At 38.0% G+C, this 23,869-nt stretch overlaps 1 protein-coding gene across 5 annotated transcripts in view; it reads left to right on the top strand.

Annotated features, from left to right (window-relative positions):
* The window catches only part of LOC134289707 (atrial natriuretic peptide receptor 3-like), a 114,704-nt gene extending 92,691 nt beyond the window's left edge, over positions 1-22,013 (top strand). For all 5 annotated transcript variants that reach the window (XM_062856028.1, XM_062856027.1, XM_062856026.1 and 2 more), the window contains exon 3: positions 21,271-22,013. In XM_062856028.1, coding sequence (XP_062712012.1) covers positions 21,271-21,737 — 467 coding nt within the window. In that variant the 3' untranslated portion in view covers positions 21,738-22,013. The remainder of the gene's footprint in view (positions 1-21,270) is intronic.
* The last annotated feature ends 1,856 nt before the right edge of the window (positions 22,014-23,869 follow it).

Raw genomic sequence — 23,869 nt, 5'->3', positions numbered from 1 at the left:
ATGCTTTTATTTTAAAAGATTGGCATAAGCTCCAATCGTTCAATCATTTTGAAAACCAATAAAATCTATGAAACTATACTCTGTACTCTGTACTGTACTCTGTTATGAATTTCTCCTGGGGTTTCTTCAGGGATTCCTCTAGAATTCATTCAAAAATTGTGGAATTCCGTTAGGAATTCCTCTCGGCAATCTTGCATTGATTGCTCCCAGAATTCCATTAGGTTTTTTTTTTCTTTAGAGATTCAATCCGGGTTCTTTCGGGGGGAATTCTCGATGTGTGGAGCGGACCTGGTGTGATGTTTAAAGCTTGTAACTATCATGCCGAAAATTTAAGATTAAATTCTACTCTAAGCAAATGTAAGTTCTTCCTCCGGAAGGAAAGTAAACCGTGGGTTCTGAGATAAACTAGTCCCTGACTGAAAATCTCGCTAATAAAGATTAAAAAAATCTTAATAATTCCCAAGAGTTCTTCTTGGGTTTTCTTCCAGGATTCCATCAGATGTTTCTTTTCTTCAAGGTTTCCTTCTGTGACTCTTTTAGGACTCCTCTAAGAAAGCCTTAATCAAACCTACCTCACGGGATTTCTTTATTGATTTTTGAAATTCTTTCAAGCTCTATTCCCGAGGTTTTTGCTGGGATTTCTTACAACATTCGTCTCTAGATTCCCGGAATGTCTTAAGAAAGTATCCATTAAGGGTTCCTCCCACGATTTCTTCGGAGATTCTTCCCGGGAATGCTTCATAAGGACTGTTCAATTTATAAAACGGACAACTTGCTTGTGCGATATCTTTTTTATTTTTCAATAAAATCATTATTAGTTTTTTGCATAACTTTCTATAGCTATTCTCAAATATAGGAAAAATATTACATTAAGCAAAATTTTCTTTATTGTATAACTGAAGCGGTTTTCGTAAAACATCATTAAAACCCATTTCTCAAAATTCGACATAACTTTCCACATACTTATCATGCACATATTCTTGAAGTTTTTAATGAATTGGAATCTTATACTATTCTACTAAAGGTACAGCTCAAAAGTTGATCAGTAATAATGCACCAAGCAGTCTCCAGCTTGATATAGTGAGTTGCCTTGTTTTCAAAGAAATTATTAAAAAATGTTCATTTAAGTCCTGTGTTGCAATAGCATCACGGATTGGGCTAAAAATTTATTCAGAGTTGAAGAATATTGCTCTTTGAATGATACAGAAGAAAAATTTACTTTTAATTGCCTTTTTCATCAAAAAAATAATCCATAAAGATGGTCATATTAAAAAATGTCATACTTTTTGCTCCATTGATGCAGATTTTTGACTCTAGCGAATCTTGTTATTATTTATTTTCAACAAAGTTGGTCCTATGTTATTGTACACCTTATTTAATAATAATCGGATGCAAAGTTTTTATTTCCCACATCATTGTTATGCAAAATTTGCATTAGGTGGCATTGTTATTTGGAAGAACCTTCAAAGAACGAAACTGTTTTGATTACTGTGTCTGTAATGACGCACAGTAACCATACCAGCAATGCTATTAAGAAGCAGTTTTCTGCATTTGAAACCTCATTATTCCCACTTTCGACTGGACGCATAAAAAAATATAATTTAATATTTTAATGCTCTTTTTGGTTTACAAATGAATTTTATTCAAAAAAATCGCATTTCACTTGAGACTTTAATATCTCAACAGTTAATTTTCCAATTGCGTTTAAAGTTTGTCAGAATGTCCATTACACATGGTGCTGCAGCATGGCACACACTTTTCTGGTATAAGAAACGATATACCATTTGTGAACGGTAATTTTATATATATTTTCAATTTTCAGAAATCGAAAAATTCATCTCATTTAACACCTGGCCGATTTTCTATTAGATAAAACTATTTTTATTCGATTCAAAAATGATTACTATAATGAGAGATGATGTACAAAACAACGAAGCAAGGGTGGTTAAATTTGAACTACGCGTCTTGCCTTGTAAAGTTGTCCGTTTTATAAATTGAACAGTCCTTAGCTATGAAATCTAGATTTCTCCCGAGATTCTATTATGAATTTCTCTTGGCGTTTTTTCTCTAATTTTTTTCAAGATTCTTTCCTGGATTCCTTCATCGATGCTTCCCTGGCTTACTTAAGTGTTTTCTTCTAGAATTTCTTCGGGTCTTTCCTTTACTCCTCTAGCATATTTTTTTTCTGAAATTATGATAGAAAGTTCTACGAGCGGGAAGAACTCTTTCCGAGGTTCATCGGGCACAAACGCGGGTGTGTTGTGGATTGGCATCTACCTAAACCGAAAGAGATATGGTTCGTGAAAAGAGGAATGTTCATGGTGTGACTTCCGCAGTATCATTACCTGTTCTGTGGCATAGTTGGTTAGAACACCGGTCTAGCGAATACGGAGTCGTGGGTTCGAATCCCACCAGAATGCGATTTCTTTCACAAATGCCAGTAAGTAAAGGGCAACATATATCAGTGATTCCGGGTTTCCTTTACTTTTTCCTCTGGGATACCTTGTGGGATTTTAAAAGACACCACACCGGCTTCAACCAGAAGTTGCACAGACTGAACGAATACTAATATGAGACAATGGACAACACACGAAACACCCAGTGGTCCACGATTTTTTTCAACGAATTATTCCCAAAAGAAATCAGGAATTTCTCCACGATTCCTTGGATTTGTGTCGGCATTCCTTCAGGAATTTCTTCAAGAATTTATTCATTGATTGCTTCATGGATTCCTTCCGGAATTTCTTCATTAATTTTCCCCACTTTTTCGTAGTGATTCTACCCGAGATTTTCAAAGTGTTGTTTTCCAAGGATTCTTCCCGAGAATCCTTCAGGCATTTCTCCCGGGATTTCTTCTGAAACTCCTCCACTGATTTCTTAAGGGTTCTTGGCATTTTTTCAATGATTTCGATATTTCTCTTGAGATTCTTCCGGGATTAGAGTCAGAGGTCTGTTTCGGGATTCTTTGAGGGATTCAACCAGTATATTCTACAAGACTCCTTTGATATTCTTTCGGGAACTACCCCAAGATTTTTTTGGGGTTTCTTCAGTTATTTTTATTCATAATTCTTCCTGAACCGGAAACCCAAATTCTTCCCAGGTGCCTTTTTTTGAGTCCTTTCGGGATATCTTAATTGATTCTTTCTGGGATTCTTTTTAAAGACTCCAACAGAAATCCCTAAAGTCTCTCAAGGTTCCTTCTGGCATTAGTTAAGGTATTCCCAAGATTAATTTAAGATTTACTTTCGGGATTTTTCCCGAGATTCTATCTTCTTTAAATGATTTCTTTAGGAATTCTTTCCGGTTTCCTTCATGGATTCCTCTCGGAATTCCTTTCCAGATTTATTTTGGGATTTCTTCAGGATTCTCTCAGAAGCTCTTTCTCTCGGGTTTCCTGAAAGACTTCTTCCGGATAACTATTCCGGAACTCCTGGATTAGTCATTTGGGTTTCTACACCTCCAGGAGATCCTTCTGGAGTCCACAGGAATTCCATCCGGAATGCCTCCAAGAAATCCTTCGCGCGCGGTTTATCCTCAAATTTGTTCCAGAACTTTTCTAAGTAGGTGTTTTTTTTTCTGGTATTCCCAGGCAGTACTTGATGAGATTCTTCCAGCGATTCATTTAGGATTCCTTCAGAAGTTCCCTCAGGGGTTTTCCAGGAGTTACTTCTGAGATTCCTTAAGAGGTTCCGTCTGGGGTTCCTCCAAGAGCAATTGCCGGGTTTGTTCCAGAGAGTACTTACCGGATTCTTCCACAGATTCTTTCTGGGATTTCTTAAGGAATACCTTCTGAAATTACTTCAGGAGTTCCTGGATTACTTCAACATGCCTTCGAAAATTTATCTAAAAATCATTTCCGAGATTCTTCCAGGAATTTCCTCTTGAATTATACCAGCAATTTTCCTCAGATTCTTTCAGGAATTTGTTGCGTGGTTTCTCCACAAATTTATTCTAGAATCTCTCCATGATTTTCTTGTGCGATTCCTCATGGAGCTTCATCTGAGATTCCTTTAGGGGTTTCTTCAGAAGTTCTCTCCGGACCCCCTTCTGACATGTCCAGGATTCCTTCAGAGATTCTTTCAGGGGCTTCAAGAGATTTCTTCCGAAATTCATCAAGGAGTATCCGGAATACCCCAGGAATTCCATCCAAGATTCTCCTAATTGTATATTTTGAAATATTTTATGTTATTTCCGGAATTTCTAGCCATTTCACTCGATATTCCTGTCAGGAATCTTTCGGCGATTGCTTCAGAAATTCCTTCCGAGATCCCTTCAAAAACTCCTTCCAATATTCCGTCAGGGATTCCTTCCAGGAATTCCATTCGAGATTCTTCTCGGCATTCCTTCTGGGATTTTTTAAAGAATTCTCTCTTACATCCTTCCAGGAATCCCTGACAAGAACTTCTTTCAGTATTCCTCTAAAAGCTTCACCGAGATCCCTCCAGGAACTCCTTCCGGCATTCTTTCCGGAACTATTTCTGGGATTGCATCAAGAATTCCTTCCGGGATTCCTACGGTAATTTCACCAGCAACTCCTTCCGGGATTATTTCCAGGAACTACTTCCATGATTCTTTCAGAAACTCTTTCCGGAATTCCACCGGAACTCCTTCAGGGATTCCTGCGGGAACTGCTTTTAAGCTTCTGTAAGGAAATGCTTCTGGATTTTTTCAGGAATTTCTTCCGGATTTTCTTTAGGAACCATTTCTGGGATTTCCTCTTGAAACTTTTCCAGGATTGCTTTGGAAACTCTTTCCGGGATTCCTCTTAGAGCTCGCCCAGGAATTCTTTCAGAAACTGCTTCCTGAATTTCTTCAAGAACTCTGCCCAGGATCTATCTAGGGACTCTTTTCTGATTTCCATCAAACATTTCGTCTGGAATTTCTGCAGATCCTTTTGGAGTTCCTCCGGAAGTTCATTCCTGAGTTCTTTCAGATGTTTCTCATGGAAATCATCCTGGAGTTTATTAGAGATTTTTATGAGTACCTTGAGAAATTCCTCCAGCAGTTTTGTTTATGGAATTCCTCATTAAGGCGAAACTGGAAGCATTTCCTCATTTTTAGATTTTTGATTTTTAATAAATAACCAAGCAATATTTTCAAAATCGGTTTTCGTACACATGTAGAGTATGAATCAAGGTATCTCCTGAATTTTTCCCTGGTGGAAAAAGTTTTTCGTTTTTGCAGAAACCATTTTTTTGTGCAATTTTGTTTAAAAATGGTTTCTGCAAAAACGAACTTGTTTCCTTGAGGAACAAGTTCCTTCCGGTTTCCAACAGTTCCTTCTAGGATGGTGTGATGGTTAGAACAATTGACTATCACGCCGAGGACCTGGGATCGAATCCCACTCCCGACCCCGACATACTCGTAAAATGTGTGTTCTTCCTTCGGAAGGGAAGTAAAGCGTGGGTACCGAGATGGACTAACCTAAGGGCTAAAAATCTCGTTAATACAGATAAAAAAATCCCGGGAATACTTTCTGTGAGAATCCTGGCAAGAGCTTTTGAAGGTGTCCAAGATGGACACTCTTTAGGAATCTCAGAAGAAACTCCTGGAAGAAATCCCTGAAGAAACTTCTGAAGGAATCTAAAAACATCCGGAAGGGTTTCTTTATGATCTTACTGGGAATCCCAGAAGTAAGATCTGGACCAAATTTGTGGGCAAACCGCGAAGGATCTCTTAGATTAGAGGAATCCCGGATGGAATTATTGTGGAATCAAAGTGGTTGGTAGGTTTATATCCATTCAAATAGGGTAAATTTTAATATATGAAACTCAATAAACTTTTGCTAATATTTAAATTTAGCTTGTAAAAGGACGAACAAGCCTTTGAAAATAAAATCTTGTCACAGGAGGATTAATAATCATCAAATCAAGAAAACTTTACTTAACTTGATCAATGACCAATGACTTCGTGGGAGAGTATTAGAACTCTTCATAAGAATGATTTGTTTACAAAACTTAATTATTGCTTTTGCAAGCTCAATCAAACCCTTTTCCTTGAAATTGAATAGAAAAACTGACATAAAATCATCCATTCCGGGTATCCCGGGAGCTTCTAAAGTTAAATCCCGGAATTCAGAAAATCCCGAAATTTCCTAAATGCTGGAAAGTTTTGCCACCTGACTACTTGAGATGGACACTCTAGACCTCAACCATTAAGTTCACCCCTGGACGAAAAAACAGTGAAAAGCTTACCAAAGCCATAATCTTCTCTATTATAAATCGAGAAAAAATATGATAAATGTTTTGATTCTCTGTCCCACTTGGGATGTTACGCCATCAAGAAAAACTTGTGTTTCCACAGCTCATGGCAAATTTCTAGTCATTTTCCAGCTCTGCAACTCCTGTGCAGAAAATGGGCCTCTCTTCAAGTATTTTATCAAATCGTGAAGTTTTATTACCTGTTCTGACGCATTTCTGCATCAGTATATTGTCTTGACTAACCTGTTCCTGCGTTAACCGTTGCTTTGATAGCGATAAACATTCGGCACTGAAGAAATGTCTCCAACACCGCCGTTAACTGGTTCTCGACCGATTAAGTCAGAAGTTGGAAAGGGGATTCACCTACATCATACGTATGTACGTCCAAAAAGAACTTTCACCAGACGGAAAAATCAATGTCGGTACACGAGTAACTTTCACGCAGCGGCTACTTGAGCCAGAATGGAGTTGATCAACAATATCAACCTCTTGTAGCGATCAGCTCAGATTGCTGGGTAGTAACGGTAGTGGTTGTCTCAATTGACTAAGAGCCGATTTCCTCACTTTGGCTTAACTGGTAAGCCAGGCTTACCCATGTAGTTAAACCTGGTTTAACGCTTAAACCAGGGTGAAGAAATCGGCCTTAAGAGTAGCACTGCCGATCACATGCATCGGTGGTAAGAGTTCGCTAAACAGATGATCACAAATTCATGGTTTGATAGCAGCCTCATGCTAATGCGCCTAGGAATTAATGGTTAGGGGGTCAACTAAAAACCTAACCGCTACTGGAGCCTGTGAAGTTGTACATACTACAGCGGAGCAATCCTCCACCCTAAAATTAGGTTAATTTGTTGGTTTTCTGCATATTTTCTAAATATTCCTTCATGTAAAAGCTTTTTTTTCAAATTGGCATTATTTAATTTAAGTTTTGGTTCAGCGATAAAGTAGATTGAAATTCATATAGATGGAAAAAGTAGGCTCACAGTAACAATTGAACAAGTTTGCAAAATTCACATTACTCAAAATATGCTTCCAATCAACAGTCCTATCCCACTCAATGTAAACAACGTCAGTGGCGGATTAGTCGAAGTACGGAATCCATTATCCCCTCAGCCACGAACAAACAATCCAGAAATGGCTCTTCGCCGAACCGACAGCATTATTGTCATCAGGCGTCCCCTTCCATCCCATTATCGCCATAGTCACAGAGCGTTCTGTCCTTCCGAAACCAACCAGACTTATCCCCATCATTTCCCATTTCAATCATATTTTCTGTTGATCTTGCAGCCGCTAGTGCTTCGTTGCCCTAGTGTCAAGTTCACTCTCGAAATCTTCGGCGGCTCTGGCGGCACCGGCAACCCATTTAAAATGGGACACGAAATTTTCGGAATGGAAACTCCCACGGGCATTTCCGCCACAGCCCCGGATGGGAGAAAATTTTCGCCAATCCAAAGGAATAAAACAAAATGGGCCTATAAAAAAGAAAGCGTCCAGTTCGACACTCACTTCGTTAGTGGCTGGGAAATGGCTACAGCAGCATCGATAAATTGATGACGACTTTCTTTTTCTTTTGGAGGTTTTCCGCCCAAGCTGACTAGACTAATTTGACGATGATAATAATAGTTTGGAAATTCATTCGAATGGTCAAAGTTGAAAAGTTGTTCTTCAAATTTGAGCTGTTGTTTAGGGTGAACCTTGGGGTGAACTGAACATATAGAACCTAATTAATTCACCTACCGGTGATGGCGCCTTTCTCTCGTGCCTTCGAAAACACATTTCAACACAAATCAAGTGACATGTTGATGAATAACGCACTTTAATACGCACTTTTGATTTTTGGGCCTTAAACTCTTGAAAAACAACCATGAATTTTGAGCCGCCATTTTGGATTTAAGTTCGGCAGTTTGGAAATTCTGGTCGCCATTTTTGGACTCCAGACTTCTTCTACATACCTCTATTAAACAGCCACCATCTTGAAGTTTATGTCGCCATCTTGAATATTGAGATGCCATCTTGGATATTTTGGTCGTCATTTTGGATATTTTAATCGTCATTTCCGGATTCCAGACTTCTTCCCATTACCAGGTATATGAACCAATATTGCATAGTTTAAGAGCCAAAAACTCCGTTAAACAGAAGCCATTTCGAATATTGAGCTGCTATCTTGGATTTTAAGCCGCCATCTTGGATATTCTGGTTGACATTTTTGGAGTCCAGATTTCTTCTCCATATCAAATATACCCATATTGCATGATTTCAGGTTCTAAAACTCTATTAAACAGTCGCCATCTTAAATTTTGGGACGCCATCTTGGATATTCTGGTTGTTATATTTGATATTTTAAATGTCATTTTTGGACTTCAGACATCTTTCCAATACCAACTTTTAGAGCCTAAAACGTCATTGAACAGCCGCCAACTTGAATGTTGACATCTTGGATATTTTGGTCGCCATTTTTGGAGCCCAGACATACATATGTACATACATTTATTTGTGCAGCATCATTAAGACAAGACATAATCAACAATAGTACGCCACAATACTCGGTTTGTGGCTGCCGCTCTCCATGCTCGGTCGCGCCAAATAATGCTCGCCAGGTCACGCTCCACCTGATCCGCCCATCGTGCTCTCTGCGCTCCACGCCTTCTTGTGCCAACCGGATCAGTTGCAAACACCAACTTTGCAGGGTTGTTGTCCAGCATTCTTGCAACATGCCCTGCCCACCGTATCCTTCCGGCTTTGGCCACCTTCTGGATGCTGGGTTCGCTGTAAAGTGCAGCGAACTTGTGGTTCATTCTTCTCCGCCACACACCGTTCTCCTGCACACCACCGAAGATCGTCCTTAGCACGCGTCGCGCCCTCTTCCATTATACCCATATTTCATGGTTTCAGGTCCTAAAACTCCTTTGAACAGTCGCCGTCTTGAATGGTCGCCATTTTTAGACTCTGGACATCTTTCCCATACCAAATAAACCCATATTTCATGGTTTCAGGTCCTAAAACTACATTAAACAATCGCTATCTTGAATGTTGAGCTTGGATTTTAGATAGCCGTGTTGGATATTCTGGTTGCCATTTCAGGACTCCGGACAGCTTCCTCATACTAAATATATCCATATTGCATGATTTTAGAGCATAAAACTATATTGAACAACCGTGTAACGATAATTGTTCCAAGCACTGTGCGCAAAATCTGCTTGCCTTTGATTGGTTATTAAAATATAAGTGTTCCCGCCAACCACAAACTTTTGCGTCTCAAAGTAGGTAGAAAAGCCTCCGCGCAAATGATATAAATAGAGGCCTCATAACGCAAACCGAGATGATTGTGTGCAAACCTGTGACGAAGAACAGTCCAGCCTCCAGAGCAGCTAGCAGAGCAGATCCTACCTGCAGAGGAGCACAGTGGTTGTGTGTCCAGCAACCGTGCTGAAGCCGACGAGGGACCCAGTCCAGTCGAGCAGCAACCAGCCTTCCTGCAACCCCAACGAAGCCGGCGGCACCGAGGTGGAGTTCAACTCGCTGAGGGCCTGGTTTCTCAAATTGTAATTTTCATTGCATGAAACCAGAAGAAGAGTTATATCAGGTTATTTTTCCCAACTAGTTGCCATCCCACCGGTGTCCACCGATACGTGTGTGCTTTTGGTTGCATCGATTTTGATTCGCAAGCTGCTGATTTCCTAAGCTACCTACTTTGCATGTGAAGGGAGAAGATTTGTGCACGTGACTACAAACCGACTGCCCTGAAACGCAGTCGGTTTTTATTGTATCCTGGAAGCCCCGACTGACCGGCGGACCAGTGCAGATCGTTGTTGCTGTCTGTTCCTGCCTCGCGTGAATAGGTCGTCGCGGAAAACCAGATAAGTGGCATGCATGCATGAAAAATAGTGAAAAGCCAGTAATCGTGCACGAACTTTTAGTTTCTGGCAAATGGTTTGCGCGTAGTTAGAGTATCACCTAGAATTTTAAGCTCTAAATGTGAATTAGTTCTTTAAAAATTGGCCAATATACGCAGTGGTTTAATGTGGGTGAGAACACTTTGATTAATATAGTAGATTTTTTCTGATTATTGATTTTGTTTTATTATTTTGTGCTACGGTGTTTTGAACAGCTTCTCCATAGAATCAAGTGTGGTCGGACCTACGACTGGCCGACAGCTAGCGGGCAATCTAAATTGAGGTTCCGGCAATCCAACTTTTGGATTGGCGCTTAAGCTGGAATTTTTCCAACGAGATTTTGCTGCAATTCGGGCATTCGTTATTTTTGCTGGAGGTTTCTGTGGTCCCACCGGGAAAAAACGTTACAACCGCCGTATTGAATTTGGAGCCGCCATCTTGAATATTAGGCTGCCATCTTGAACTTTGGGCCAAAGTCGTGGAATTTCTGGTCTCCAGTGTTCATTTTCGCATAAAATTCGTCAAACATGCTTACTTGATACTTGATGGGCTACAACTCGTAGCGGTGAGTCTACGCCGAATGAAGTATCCGCCTCCACTGGCCTCGGTCCTGGGCCAATCGCTTCCAGTCGCCTGGAACGTTCAGCGTCCTTAGGTCCTCCTCAACTGCAAAAAACCAACGTGTGCGCGGCCTTCCACGAAGCCAATGACCCCTTCCTGGTTCTCTGCTGAATATAATGTTAGCTTCTCGTTCCTCCGGCACACGAGCTACGTGTCCAGCCCACCGCAGCCTGCCGTGTTGTATTCGTTTCTCTTTATATACCTGGTACAATTCGTAGTTCATACGACGCCGTCAGATGCCGTCCTCCAGTTTACAGCCGAGTATTGTTCGTCAACCATGCTAAAGATTACAAAAATCGCCGCAGTTTGATGTGTTGCGATGCGGCTTGGTTCGGTTTTATATACGGCCAGTTCCACCGGTGCTGGTTTGGATCACTACAATGGCCACAACTCCGGAACGCCTCGACCGATCCGAACCATTTTTAATACAGCCCGATTGGTCATTTTTTCGTGAACCTAGAACCGTTCTCGTAAAACACAATTTTTAGACACCTTATTTTTGACCTAGCATATCCCGAAACCAGTGAACCGAATTGGATGAAATTTTGAACGAAATTGTCCAGATGTTGGTTGATTTTTGGCCGTCTCTATTATAAATTTGCACAAAATTGGTCATAACTCACGAACGGAGAAAACCCACATTTTAAAAATTTCAAAGAATATAGCTTATGTAATTCCCTTCCAAAAATATTTTTCAAAGATTTTTTCCGGACTTCCTCAATAGTTTTTCTGACTTTTCCAACCGATTTTCCTCAACAATGGATAATTTTGTGGAAAACAATTTTCATTTTTTTTTAATTGCTGAGAAAATTTGCTTACAATTTCTCAAAAAAAACACATTGTGTCTACGATGCTTTGTTTTTAAGTTATGATTTTTCAAAGAAAACGGCTCATATAGCATATCTCAACAAAAAAAAATCACAGCTAAATATGGGGTACTGCACTGCACGCCGTGGTTCTAAGGAAAGTGTACTCTATATCTTTGAAGTTTCGAGGCCTTTTTTTACGATTCGGAGTAGGGTGGCCCACACTTATATGAAACACAAAAATTTCGAAAAATGCCAAGTCTTACCTCCTAAATCAGTTGTTTATGACTCCCAGAAGCTACGTTCAAAATTTGAGCAAAATCGGTTGAGCCTAAGGGGGCGCTCAAAACGCTTGAAGTTTGTATGGGAAAACTTGGCCAAATGTAGGCAGAAATTTTAAGTTTTCGAAATTTGCCGCTAGGTGGCGCTGTAATCGTTCAATAATTAAACCGGTGGGTATAATTGTAGGTGACTATATGCCAAAGAACTTTGTCGAAGACCGCGAAGTGATCCGACGCCTGTGAAAAAAGTTATACCCTAGGCAAAGTGAGGTAAAGTACATATTTAGATTTCATTATTGATATTATTCCTTTACATGTATTAGAAAAACAACAATAAAGTTTATCCTCACTTTACCTAGGGTATAACTTTTTTCACAGTCGTTGGATCACTTTGCGGTCTTCAACAAAGCTGTTAAAATACGAAAGAATCTATCTTGCTATATGAACAAGTATGGTTTAGTCTACCCAGGTAACCAATAAGCATTTGAATAAGCAGTATTTCTGTTTTATATCTGCATTCGGCCTGCTTACTGCCGTATCATAGCAGATCGACTGCTAAACTGCCCTATCGTAGCATTTCAAATGCACGGTATGTTTTGGTCAACAGGCATCAAAACTGCTACTTTATTGCCATAAAACTGCTAAGAGAGATGAGTGATGCTAAACCCACAACACATTTCCACTTTCTAATTTACGTGCCATGGCTGTAGAAGCCATCATCATTCGCATGTTCAGTCAATCATAGGTAACAACGAATAGAACCAATGGGAAAACATGCTTTGGCAAATTAATTCCATGGTTGGTTTCCTATGATCGATTTTATTATCAGCACCTGTCGAGCTCATAGCATAACGAAGAAACTGCCGAACTGTAATACTCATGCCTTAAATAGATCAAAACTCCAACGTGCTTTATCTGATCATCTATAGCTTATCCTGTAGCGCGGTTCAGCACCATCGTCAACCCGAGGATCGAGTAATCAAACCCCAATTTGGCCGAAAGCAGCAAAAAAAAAACAGCAACAGCAGTTCAGGACGTGCCCCAAGCCTCAAAATTTCCACAGGAGAGTGAGAAAAAAAACGAGAAAGGGAAGCCGTAAAATGGGCAGGGAAAAATATTTGTTTTTATTTTTGACAATCGAGGGATAGGAGGGACAAGCATTTTATCAGCCGTATATCAGGCCAAAACCTACATTTAATTTGCTCTAATGGCGCATATACGGCAGATTAGCATTTAATGACCTGCTGTAAAGGCGCATATAGTGCCGAATTAGTACCATTTTTACTGCTTATTGGTTACCTAGGTTAGCGAAAAAGAGAATCGACGAAGAGATATCGATCCTATTCATTCCGAGATTTTTCCAAGAATTTCTTCGTGGTTGTGAGATTCCTACAAGATTTTCTGAGTTTCTCCAGAAATTCCTCCCGAAATATCAATAGGTATTCTTCCTCAAAAATTCCTTTTAAGATTTCAACGGCAATATTTCCTAGGATTCTTTCAAGAATTCCTAGGTGCTTTCTCCAAAAAATTAATCCAGTACCCTCTAGAAATTCACCTTGTGATTTCTCACGGAGCCCCATCTGGAATTATTCTTGGGATTCCTTTAGAAGTTGCCTCCAGGATTCTTCCAGAATTCCTTCAGAGGTTCCTTATGGGACTTCAAGGAATTCCTTGAAACTGTTTCCGAAAATTTCCTAATGTTTTTTTTCTGGATTCTCAGAAAAAAATTCTAAAATAATGAAATCTAAGAAGGAAATCCAGAGGAAAATTCTCAAAAAACTAATGAAGGAATTTCTTAATGAGATGTTGGAGGAAATTCTCAAGAAGCTCCGATCGCAATTTCATGAGAAACTGCTTGTGTAATTCCGTTAAGAATGTCACAAAAAAAACTTCGGGGGAATTCCGTCATGCAGGATTTACATCCCAGGAACATCTGGGCAAGTTCCAGAATAGACTTCAGGAGGAATTCCAGAAAAGAGTTCTTGAAAAAAAAATCGATAACAATTTCCACACGTATTCAGGAAAAAAATTCCAGAGGAGTCTCAGAAAGAGTTTCCGAAAGAATCGCATTCCTGGAAAAATCCCGGAATAATTCGTTTTCTTTCGTAAGATATTTATTCCCGGAAGGTTTTCCTAGATAATTTTCACAATTCCCAAAGAAATTCTTGAAGAAATCTCAAAAGAAACCTCCTGCGGAAGTTTTGCAAGGTGTTGTCAATCTGGAATGAATAAATAAGACAGAAATTCAGGAAAAAAAACTTCTGGAAGAATTCCGGAAGAAATCTCTATTGAAATTCATTTCAATTCACTCGTGGTGAAATTAATTTTATTTCACTCTTAGTATAATCTAAAAAAATCCTTAAGGAATACCAAACAGTCCAATAGAAGGTACCCGTAATAGAACACATTAGTGAACCTTAGGAGGGACGACTGGAGGGATCCCAGAAAAAAAATCCTCAAATAATTCTGGGAGGAATCTCTGGAGCACCTCCTGCAAGAATCCCAGATGGAAACTTTTGGGGAATCTTAGAAGAAAATGTTGGAAGAGTCCCACAGGAACTTCTGAAGGAATGCTAAATAATCCCCCAGAATAGTCTCATGAGAACCTCCCTGGAATCCCAGTAGAAAGTCCTGTAGGAGTCCGGGAAAAAGTTTGCTGAGAAACCATGGAAGGAATTCTTGGAGGGGTGCCACCACCAAGTCGGTTATGCTACGCTACGTAGGGTATCTTGTAAAATCATGAAAACTCATGTAAAATTTTCCGAAAAAAAAGTTCATATAACCAAGACGTCTACCCATGGTCAAATTTTAATGGAAATCGAGGTCTTTTCCGCCCAAACATGTTCAGAAATTTGAAAAAAAAAAAATAAAATAAAAAAATACCTTAAAATCGATTCCCAAGCAACACAACTTGTTACAATAATGTATATAATACATGTTTCAAACAAATGTCAATGTTTTATTCCGAATACAGAAAACGTACTTTCGTACACTTATATCACCGAAAAAGCGCAAAAAATGGCGGCTTATAATAGTTATTTATGCAACGAGTTGCAAAATGATGATTTTTACAGCACGAGTCGTACATTTATTCAACGAGGCTTGCCGAGTTGGATAAATACGAAGAGTGCTGTAAAAATCGAGTTTTGCAACGAGTTGCATACAACATTTTTTGCAATGCCCAAAATTATTCACTAGAATATGATCATTTCCATCAGTATCATTGTGCTTCTCGGTGGTTGAATGGGAACGACCACGTGCTCCATCACGAAATCTGAATCAAGCAAGCCGTGCTATAATCGTCACAGTTTTTCAAGCTCTTACTGTGGTAACACAGGTTGTCAATCAAACAAATGCATTATGATTCATATTGATACCCAAATGAGATGCATTATGAACCATAATGCATTTGTTTGGATAGTACGGAAAAGTAGGCCGTTAGGATATTGAAACGGCAAGTATAAAATGAATTTTATAGTGCCAAATTGCAAAAAACATCTTTGATGTTTCTAAAGATGTTTTTCAATACATTCTTATAACATCATATAAAGTATTGAGTATGTTCTCAGCAACATCGTGCATACTTGTTGCTAGCAGGAATGTCTAAATTTTTCAAATGCACGCTGTGCAAATGGGAACCCCATCATAAGAAATTTGGTAATGACACAAAATAATGTTCAAGCCTTATATTTCATTATTAATTTACCAACTTGATGTCTGGTCCCTATGACTATATTTCTTGTGCCATCCAAAATTTATGGTGAAATAAACATTTTCATTCCGCATAAATTAATTCGCTTTTCGTCGGATTGGAAACAAGAAGAGAGGTTTTTATCATCTCTCTAGTTTTTGTAAGATTTTGGTGCAAATTTTTAAATAAGCAACATGGTGCCTTCTTGATACAGTACCGTTTGGATATTTGTGAATGCAATTTTCAATTGTGTTGTATTGATTACGTGTTATGGACGATAGAATTTGTATTCGTTAAGAATAAGGAATTTATATTGTTCAAAAAAAAAAGTTTAAACTGGCCCAGACATTAATTGAGAGAAACACTTGTAGATGAACAAACAACTGTAAATAAAAGTGTTAGTGTAAAACTTTTTATCAGGCACTGTAGTTTATCTGCCATGATAGCAAAAAAAAAACAAAATATTAAAAATACGTTTAAATCACATCTTTTGAACATATAAATAACATGTTTATCGAATTGATTAAAATACATTGAAAAAACATCATAGTAACGTATTTTAAACATTCATTCCCAAATCGCTCCCAACGATGTCTTTGGATACTTGTTTTGAACATAAGTATAACAATAACAAACTTGGAGAGGAAAAGTTGCTTTTTAATATTTCGGAGATTGAAAAACAGTGTTAAAGATTGATTTAGCTGCCACGTAAGTACCTCAAGTGATTATAAGATAACGGGAGGCTTGATATTTCAGTGAAATTCAATTATGGCTTTCTTCTTTCGAGCCATTCAGGTTTAAAAAGGTGTTCTACAATCGGCAAGCGTTTTAGAGAACATACCTATTTGTTCACCTACTTAGCCAATTCGTACCCTGAACAATTATGAAATATCAAGCCCCAATCGCAAAGTATTAAATATATGGATGCTGTCATAGTTGAATTGTGATGTATTTTGAAGTGCTAGAGATATTTCATAAATAATGTTGAACTTATAGTGATAACAAACAGTGAACTGATACTCTTGCCCATTGACGTATTTAATACGTAAAAATAGCGTGTTCCGAACATATTCGAGCCCAAAAGTTATAACTATGTGCTGATGATGTTTTACATATCATCTTTAATTGAAAGAAGATGATGATTAAACATTCTTGTGTAATCAACGTTAAATTTACGTTACTGAAACTTGCAGAGAGATTTTTCAGCAGTTTGTTATTGACGAACATTGTTAAAACATGATTTCAACACAAGATGTGTGCAGATACGGTTATAGTACTGCATTACAACATCTTTTATAAACTTTAATATCAAAGATGTTTTCTGTGTTACTTGGGATTCGCATTTCTATTTACTTCGCTAACTTTTTGTCCGTCATTTCTCTATATTGGCCCACAGTGCAATGAATTCCATTATATGTTCAAACGTGAAAAAAAAACAAAAATACTGAGATAATTGTTTTTTTTTAAATTTTTTTTTATTTGATGAAAAACACAAAATTTCACTGTGTATACGTAGTCCTATGAATTGTCCAAAATATTGCACAAGACAGCACATCAATCGGGCAAACCGTTACCGAGATATATTTTTTGAAAATTTTCAATGATTTTTTTGCTTACACCCTTCTCAAAAGTGAAATAGGGGCCAAAATGTTTGAGATAGGCAACTTTTTTTTTCTGTGTCAAAAAAAAGTTCAACAGTGATGATGAACCTGGGCTTTTTAGTGGAATACCTACAAATTAAAAGAAAATCTGGTTAAGAACTGTTCCTTTTAATTCCACTAAGAATTTGCATCCTTTGACAGATGCGTATTTCGACCTCAACTGTAAGATCGCCTTCAGTGTCATGTACTTGACTCGACTTTGTCGACTATGTCGCCAACTGTTACGTTCTGTCTTTATTATTTGAAGTTTGGATACAGAATCAATCCTAAATCTAGGCTTGCTGTTAGCATACCAAAGTCATGGCTTGCTCGCCTACAGTTTTCATAGTTTGGGGGCAGAGGGTGCTAAAGAACATTTTCAGCCCTAAATACGAAAAAACTTGCCATTTTTAACTCGATTTTTTTATTTGAATGAGATTTTGTTCATGTGCAGGATTTCACGAATCATTTACTTATGCATCAACACATAACCATTTTTTCTCATTCATAACATTTAACCAGATCCAGTTTCTTTTCTCAAATTTTCAGATTTTTTGAATTTGATGTAACTTAAGTATGTTTTAATGTAGGAAAAAATGCGTTGGCCTTGAACCGACTTTTCGAACTCTCTAAGCCGAATACCCTACTTCGAAGTGATTACACTCTTGAATACGTGATTATACTTATGAAACATTTTTTTTTATTGTAACTTATACGTATACGCTATTTTGTTATAAAAAATTCCAAAGATTGTTTCCCATTTGCTTGTTTTAAAAATCAATGAAGAATGAAAATTCGAGAAAAAATAGTTAAAACTATTTGACTATCTTTGGCTATTTGGCAAATTGGTTAGAAGTCAACTTTCTGCAGAAAAATAAAAATAAATCTAAGAGTAAAGTTTTGGGAAAATTTAAATTATATTACTTCTAACATAGATTGGCGATGAATATAACCCTCAGTGTATTTTTTTTTCTAAAATTCCTTCAAATAGTCTAAAACTTCTTCGAAGACTTCATTTCAATACAACAAACCGTTTTCGAGGTGACATTCTTTGAAGGAGAAAATTATTTTTAATATTTCATACGCCCTTTTCAAAAGTAAGACAAAGAATATTGCAAAAGAAATAACGTGGAAAACATTTTCAGAAAGAAGCTCATAGGTACATGAGAAAAATTTCATTTGAGTTGAAAAAGGTCGCGCGTCTACGCCATTCGTACGTTGAACTGGAAATGCCCTCTATGTTATTTAGGGAATTCACTTAACAGCGTAAACAGATTAAACGTCGCAATCGCCAAGACAATCTTTGATTATTTCTTCCACAATTTCTTGGAACATTTCAATAATCAGATAATGATGGCTTGCGCAGTTATTTAATATGTTTAGTGAATACCCCTATTATGTTTATCCTTGAATTTTTTGACTGGGGTTAAGGCGAAACTGGAAGCATTTCCTCATTTTTTTGGTTTTTGTTTGTTTTATTAAATAACGAAGCAATATTTTCAAAGTCGGTTTTCGTAAACATGTAGAGTATGGATCAAGGTATCTTCTGAATTTTTTTGTGGTGGATAATGTTTTCCATTATTTCAGAAACCATTTTTTTGTGAGATTTTATTCAAAAATGGTTTCCGCAAAAACGAAAAACATTTTCCACCACAAAAAAATTCAGAAGATACCTTGATCCATACTCTACATGTGTACGAAAACCGATTTTGAAAATATTGCTTCGTTATTTAATAAAAAATCAAAAACCAAGAAGTGAGGAAATGCTTCCAGTTTCGCCTTAAAGCCCAGTTTTGTGTTTGAAAGAAATCGCTCAAGAAACTAGCTAGCAGGAACTTTCTACGGTGACTGCCATTCAAACTGTCATTTCTTCGCAACTGCGTACCATACATTAAGATAGGCTGAGAAATTCCTTCTGATCTGCAAACAGCCCTTTATACATAACTTGTAAACAAATCAGACAGGTAAATATAATAATGTACACATAATTTTTGAGTTGTGCCCTCCCCCTGAATATTCAATCTTGACGCGATGGGAGGGCTTAACCCATTAGCACGTTAGCGCCAGTTTATTCACCACCGTTTGGACTTTGAGGTAGATATATCTGGTTTACGAGTTGAGCGCAAGTGAAGGGATCGGCCGTAAGTGCTAATGGGAACCAAAGGAGTATTCGTTGTGCATTTATAACAAGTTTTAATTCAGCTGGCATAAACCTAATCTTTGCATTCTTTGAATTTTCTCAAATTTAACAATAATTGTTAAATTTAACGTAACGCAAGAGTGGGTAGGGGAGGTCTCTGCGTTACACTCACTTGAAATCGAAAGTACACAGGACAGGAGACGCTAGGATAAGTTGACTTACAACCTTACAGATTAGGTCTCGTTAACAATTAAACTCATTACCATTAGAAAATTATGGACTGATTAATTAAAGATAAAACTGTTGATTTTAGAAATGAGTTTATATTTGTATTTCTTATTTTTATAGGTTTTGTAAGGATAAATATATAAAAGTTGACAAATAATCTTAATCATTGTTTATTTTTTACCCAAAAATCAGTTGACTGAACTTTTTTGTTTTTATAGTATTATAACACTGACCAACAAAGCAGGAATTTAGTGACATGTTTCTTTAGGACTTAGGACGGTCGACAATATAAAGGGTTACGGTGAATATAATAATACTTCGGACTAAGAGGATCACAGATATGCAGAAGACGACTAGCGAAATTAAGAACACATTTGATACATTACAGACTATATATTGACATGAAGGGTTTGACTAATATCATTACAACATCGAATGGAAGCTCAAAAAGTGTTATCTAACACTAATATGAGAGTTATTTGGGGATGATGCTGGTGCTGTCAATGACCAACATCGGTTATTGACACTGTTGGTAATCAGCTTGAAATAATTTTCAGAATGTATTATAAAATAACTTAGGATATTATTTGATTATTGTTTGGAGAAGCTGTCAGAAATACTAGTTACCCATATCGGCTAAAAACACTAGCTCTGGTAGCTGTCTCCGAATAATTTTCTGAAATATCATTTTTTTTACAAATTAGCTATGACTTTTTATTTGCTCTTCTTTGTAATATTTCTCAGGAATAGTACTTTGAAAGCGTTAACATGGACAGCCTTTTTTTTTCTCTCTGAATATTGTCCAGTGACCTCGGAGATTTTCTATTATTGAAATATTGTTCTATTATCAATCATCTTTGAAGCTTCCATTCGGTCAAAACACTAGTGCGATGGGAATAGTTAAATCACAGTATTTTCAAAATCTACTACGACTCAATACTAATTACTACACATTTTGCTCAAGTTGACAACATCGTCTAGTCCATCGTGAGTATTGGACCTAGTAAGGGGCAAGTTGGGAAAGGGTCCAGGCTTTGCTATTAGCTGTCCTGCAGCTCCACCTGGTCACTCTACAGAAAAAAAATTTGAGTTGTTGTTATTTTTAAGTTATCAAGTTATGGTTTTTCGCTCTATAAACTTTGAAAATTTTGTATGGACGAAAGTTTACGAGGAGAGAAGGGGGAGGGGTCTGAGATGGTCAAATATGTGTCTGCGTAGTTTATGGACAGCGCATATGCGCCTAGATTACCATGCGCCTCCATCGATTTAACCTATGCTGTCTATGTTGGTCAACAGTCTGAGTAATGTATCAGTCAACAGTTAACAGTTTGAGTGGGTAGAAAACAGATTCAAATAAAACATAAAAGGTAACATTCACATTGATTGTTCTGGATTATCCTGGTAATCCACACACAATAGTTGAGCCGGAATAAAACAGACCGGATTTGGATTGATACCACGGGCTATGGTACGTTTAATGAAGTGATTTTTCAATCAAAACAAAAAACCCACTGCCTAGCAGCACTTACCGTCACATAACAGTCAAACACTTTCCCGGTGCCAATCACAGATCTTAATTCGATCCGGCTATTAGCAAATAATAATTTCATTCGATTTCGCCGCGATTGGATACGCTCCAAAGACAAACTGTCTGTAAACAACAACCCCGGCAAGTAACTTGAGCCGAAGAGTGCCAGAATTGTGTTTCGGTCTCTTTCCACCGCCCTCCGAAAGCCGCACCCATAACCTCCACTCCACTTCTATTATTAGACGTCTTCCTCGGGCCGATTTGCGATTACGTGATTGCCCCGATCGCGCGGTACAACGCGGTCTGGGGCATCCCGATACTGACCACCGGAGGCCTGGCGGATGCATTCACCATCAAGTCGCAGAACTACCCGACGCTGACTCGGATGATGGGCAGCTACAGCGATCCGGGCCTGGCGCTGCGGGAAATGTACCGTCACTTCAACTGGACCATCCAGGCCTTCATCTACCATGACAACGACGAGAAGCGCGGCATGGGCCACTCGGACTGCTCGATGGCAATACTGTCCATCTTTCGGGTTCTCAACACGACGGAGTACTTTTCGCACAGTTTCGACGAAACCGAAACCGATTACAAGGGATACTTGCGGATACTGGAGGAAACCAAGCGGAAAGCAAGAAGTAAGTGCTTTTTCAAGTTTCTATTTCAGTTTTCAGTTGAATGTTTGGCCCTCGCACAAAGTGATTAATTGCCAATTAAACGGTATCCGAACGGTTTAATCCGGGGCTGATGGTGGCGACAAAATGGGATGATTGTTTCCGTGAAATGCGAAAATCATCACAGAACGCAATCTATCGTCACTCAATATAAGCTGATTGACGTTAGCCGTCGCCGGATGGAAATTTCTATTCCGGTGAAGCGTTCTGCGGATTAGCGGAGATTATCCGCTGTGGAAAATAGAGTCAATTTCAATGGATCATTTTCCAGACTTCCCATGTACTCGTCAAAGCGTTTATTTCTTTCAACTCGTTGCAAAATCAACCCATAATTCCAAAAACGCGATGGAAAAAAAAAACAGTAGAACATATTTAAATTTGTTCGACATTCCATACAATACTCTCTGGAGCAATTATGGATGGTCAAAACCACGAGATATCCATCCTAAGTATTCGGTATCTTCAAAGTAAGGATGCTTTCACTCACCTGGCAATCACTTCAGAAGCTTGTTACTACACAGTGGCGTAACCAGAAATTTACTCTGGGAGGGCTTTTTTTGACGATTAATGATACCTTTTTTTTGTTATTTGACCATCACATTTTGTAAACAGAAATGTCTTCTTCTTCTTTATGGCTCTACGTCCCCACTGGGACTTGGCTTACCTGGCTTCAACTTAGTGTTCTTTGAACACTTCCACAGTTATTAATTGAAGGGCTTTCTTTGCCTGCCATTGCATGAATTTGTATATTTTGTATATTGTGAGGCAAGGACAATGATACACTATGCCCAGGGAAGTCGAGAAAAGTTCCCGACCAGAACGGGAATCGAACCCGCCGTCTTCGGATTGACGATCCATAGCCTTAACCACTAGGCTAACTGGAGACCCCACAAACAGAAATGTATAACATTCAATTTTAGTTGAAATATCGGTGCAGCCGAAATTGTTTTTGGCCTCAAGGGGGGGAGGGGTTCGGGGTTGCTGGTGCTACACCCTAAACACCCCCCCCCCCCCCCCCCCCCCGTGACTACGCCAGTGCTACAATGTGATGTTCGTTAAATTTATAGGGTAATGATTTCCCTACAATTACAGTACTTTTTCGATTATACATATCACGAATGAAAATTATCGCGTGATATACTGGATATACTTTTTTGCGAGTGTTTTTATTACTCAAAATACACAAAATACAAAAAAGCAAATGAAAAACGAACGAAACTTCAAACCACGCAATGGAAATGGAAAATTTCAGGCAGTATTTTGAAAAAAAAAATTAGGCAACCGTTAATAAAGATCATGAAGTAGTCATCCTAGACTGTATTTATGCTGCATTGTAGAGCAGTGTGAAGATATCCCCTCAACGCCTCAACTAACTAGTGAAGATGAAATGGAGCCACATGAAATGGAACGCATGAAGCCTGAAATGGCACTCAATAGTTTCCTCGAGCGAGCAAGCAATGAGTAGCATTTTCAATCTTGAGCATTATTATTGTTATGACATACGTGCTATCGGTATTTGCATGGTAGAAATTGATCATTGATCATTTCGTAACAGCCGTTTAAGTGATTCTAATGGTCTATTGTGACGAACATCTTTGGATTTGCTTATGCTAGGAATTTTCTCAAACTTATATGAAGTTGCGAACGGAATTCCATTTAAAGCTTGAATTTTCACATTTTGTCAAACCAACTTTGATTGAAATGAGTTAAAATTGCAGTTTTATACAGCTTTTTATTAGTGTTGTAAATATTACAGCTTTTTATTAGTGTTGTAAATAATTTGTTTTAGAATGCAATCTTAGCTAAGACTTTCTGTAACACGTAAAATTGTTGAGAAAAATAGGGTTTTATTCACAAAAGTTCATATTTTCATAGAAAGTAAACTATTGTCATTACATTTATCTGTCAATCATAACCAATATTTATATTCAATTAATTTTGATCCACTAATTCAAAATCAAACCGGAGAATTTCAGTAACACGTAACTTTTTTGAGAAAAATTAGCTTTTTTCACAGAATTTCATATATTAATAGAAAATAAACTATTGTCTTTATAATTTTAATGTTTTCATCTGCTCTTCTTAACCAATATTTATATTAATTAGATTTTTATATACTGACTCGGGATCCGACCTAAGAATTTCTGTAACACGTAAAGTTTTT

Source organism: Aedes albopictus, chromosome 3, assembly GCF_035046485.1.
Source record: "Aedes albopictus strain Foshan chromosome 3, AalbF5, whole genome shotgun sequence".
Classification (NCBI taxonomy): Eukaryota; Metazoa; Arthropoda; class Insecta; order Diptera; family Culicidae; genus Aedes; species Aedes albopictus.
This window is presented reverse-complemented; position numbering and strand designations above follow the sequence as displayed.